This window comes from Anarrhichthys ocellatus, unplaced genomic scaffold (assembly GCF_004355925.1).
Source record: "Anarrhichthys ocellatus isolate YVR2014 unplaced genomic scaffold, GSC_Weel_1.0 scaffold9475, whole genome shotgun sequence".
NCBI lineage: Eukaryota > Metazoa > Chordata > Actinopteri > Perciformes > Anarhichadidae > Anarrhichthys > Anarrhichthys ocellatus.
In genome coordinates this window covers 1-1,348 of record NW_022289449.1, presented here as the reverse complement: position 1 = coordinate 1,348, position 1,348 = coordinate 1, and the positions used below count along the sequence as shown (strand labels likewise).

General features: G+C 44.2%; 1 protein-coding gene across 1 annotated transcript; it reads right to left on the bottom strand.

Annotated features, from left to right (window-relative positions):
- Positions 1 to 28: 28 nt before the first annotated feature.
- LOC116380895 (tyrosine-protein kinase JAK1-like) lies at positions 29 to 1,289 on the bottom strand. Its single transcript, XM_031842719.1, has 2 exons — positions 1,041 to 1,289; positions 29 to 794 (listed from the first exon to the last, which is right to left on the bottom strand). Exons 1-2 carry the CDS (start codon positions 1,243 to 1,245, stop codon positions 667 to 669), a joined length of 333 nt encoding a protein of 110 aa, XP_031698579.1. The 5' UTR covers positions 1,246 to 1,289; the 3' UTR covers positions 29 to 666.
- Positions 1,290 to 1,348: the final 59 nt, after the last annotated feature.

Genomic DNA, 1,348 nt, shown 5'->3' with positions numbered 1-1,348 from the left:
TATATATATATATATATATAGTCTTGTTTATTGTAAATTTGTGTTTGTACATTGAGAGCGGAGTGGAAACCGGAGACAAATTCCATGGACTAAATACATACAACAGTCACTGTATTCTATTAATGTTCGACCAATTGTTGTGGCACATGCCGTGATGACAGCGGGATACACAAAGTAGTCTTGGCTTCCACCTTGCCATGTCTTTCAGCTCAGTTGGATACAGGATATGTTCCAACTGTATTCACATTCAGTCGCACAGTCTGCTCCAATTTGGACACGCCCCTTAATATGTCCGAAGAGAGGCCTGCAGGAAGCGTCTAGATCCAAATTGGATCCTTTCAACATGGAGGGACAGCACTTCAAGCAAACACATTTCAACCACAAGAATCCCAGAATTCATCCTGTGGTCATTACCCAGATCTTCTTGACCAAAGATGAGGTGAAATGTAGATCAAGTGGTAAATAAAAGCTTTGCCTTCAGGCCCGGCTCACTACCAGTGGTGTCTACTTGTCGACAGCACATACCATGATATACTTGAACTCTGTCACTTAAGGTAGCAACTTGCACCCACTTTGAAGGGGGCACTCTCGAAGTTTTCTGATTATCATGACCACTGACTTGGAGGTCTTGGCTCTCACCCCGTAATATTCAACTCCAGTGTAGTCTTACCTCATGCGATAGTGCAACTTGACACTGGTTTCATCCGTGATCTTGAACTCATAGTTGGGAGGGTACCACATGCTAGTTGTCTCATCATACAGGGCAAATAGGTTATGGCACAAGGGAGAGATTGCTGAGAAAGGGAAAAGAAAAGAACAACAAAAGACGAATATTCAGACCAGCGATTTGATTGGTAGGAAGGCTGATTAGCAGGCCTGTCTCTGTGAATATCAGTGCCAATCTATGTAAAAACTGTAAAGAACATTATGTTATCATTATGTCATTACCGCAGGAATTACAAAATAATTTTTACTTGAATTGGCCACCAGCGGTTCACTGCTTGGGTTAACAATAAGGAGCCAACTGATCAGTCACTCACAGCATTTCTTGGCGGCGTCCACGCAGAGCTCCAACGCGGTGTAGCAGCCCTTGAAGTACTCTAGCTGGTGCACCTCCGGTGTGTACAAGTGGATCTCCAGGCCCTGAGTGGATGTAGGAGAAGAGGAGAGCTGGGCCCTCTTACTGGACCTCCTCATCTTCCCACAGAGTTGCCTGCTCAACTCCATCACCCACAGAGTTGGCATTCAGACACTGGAAGTAAAGATAAAAAAAAGAAAGCGGGGAGTCAGTGGGGACGTTAGAGTAAACTTCTTGGCTTTCATAATGCCAAGAAGATGTTCATATATA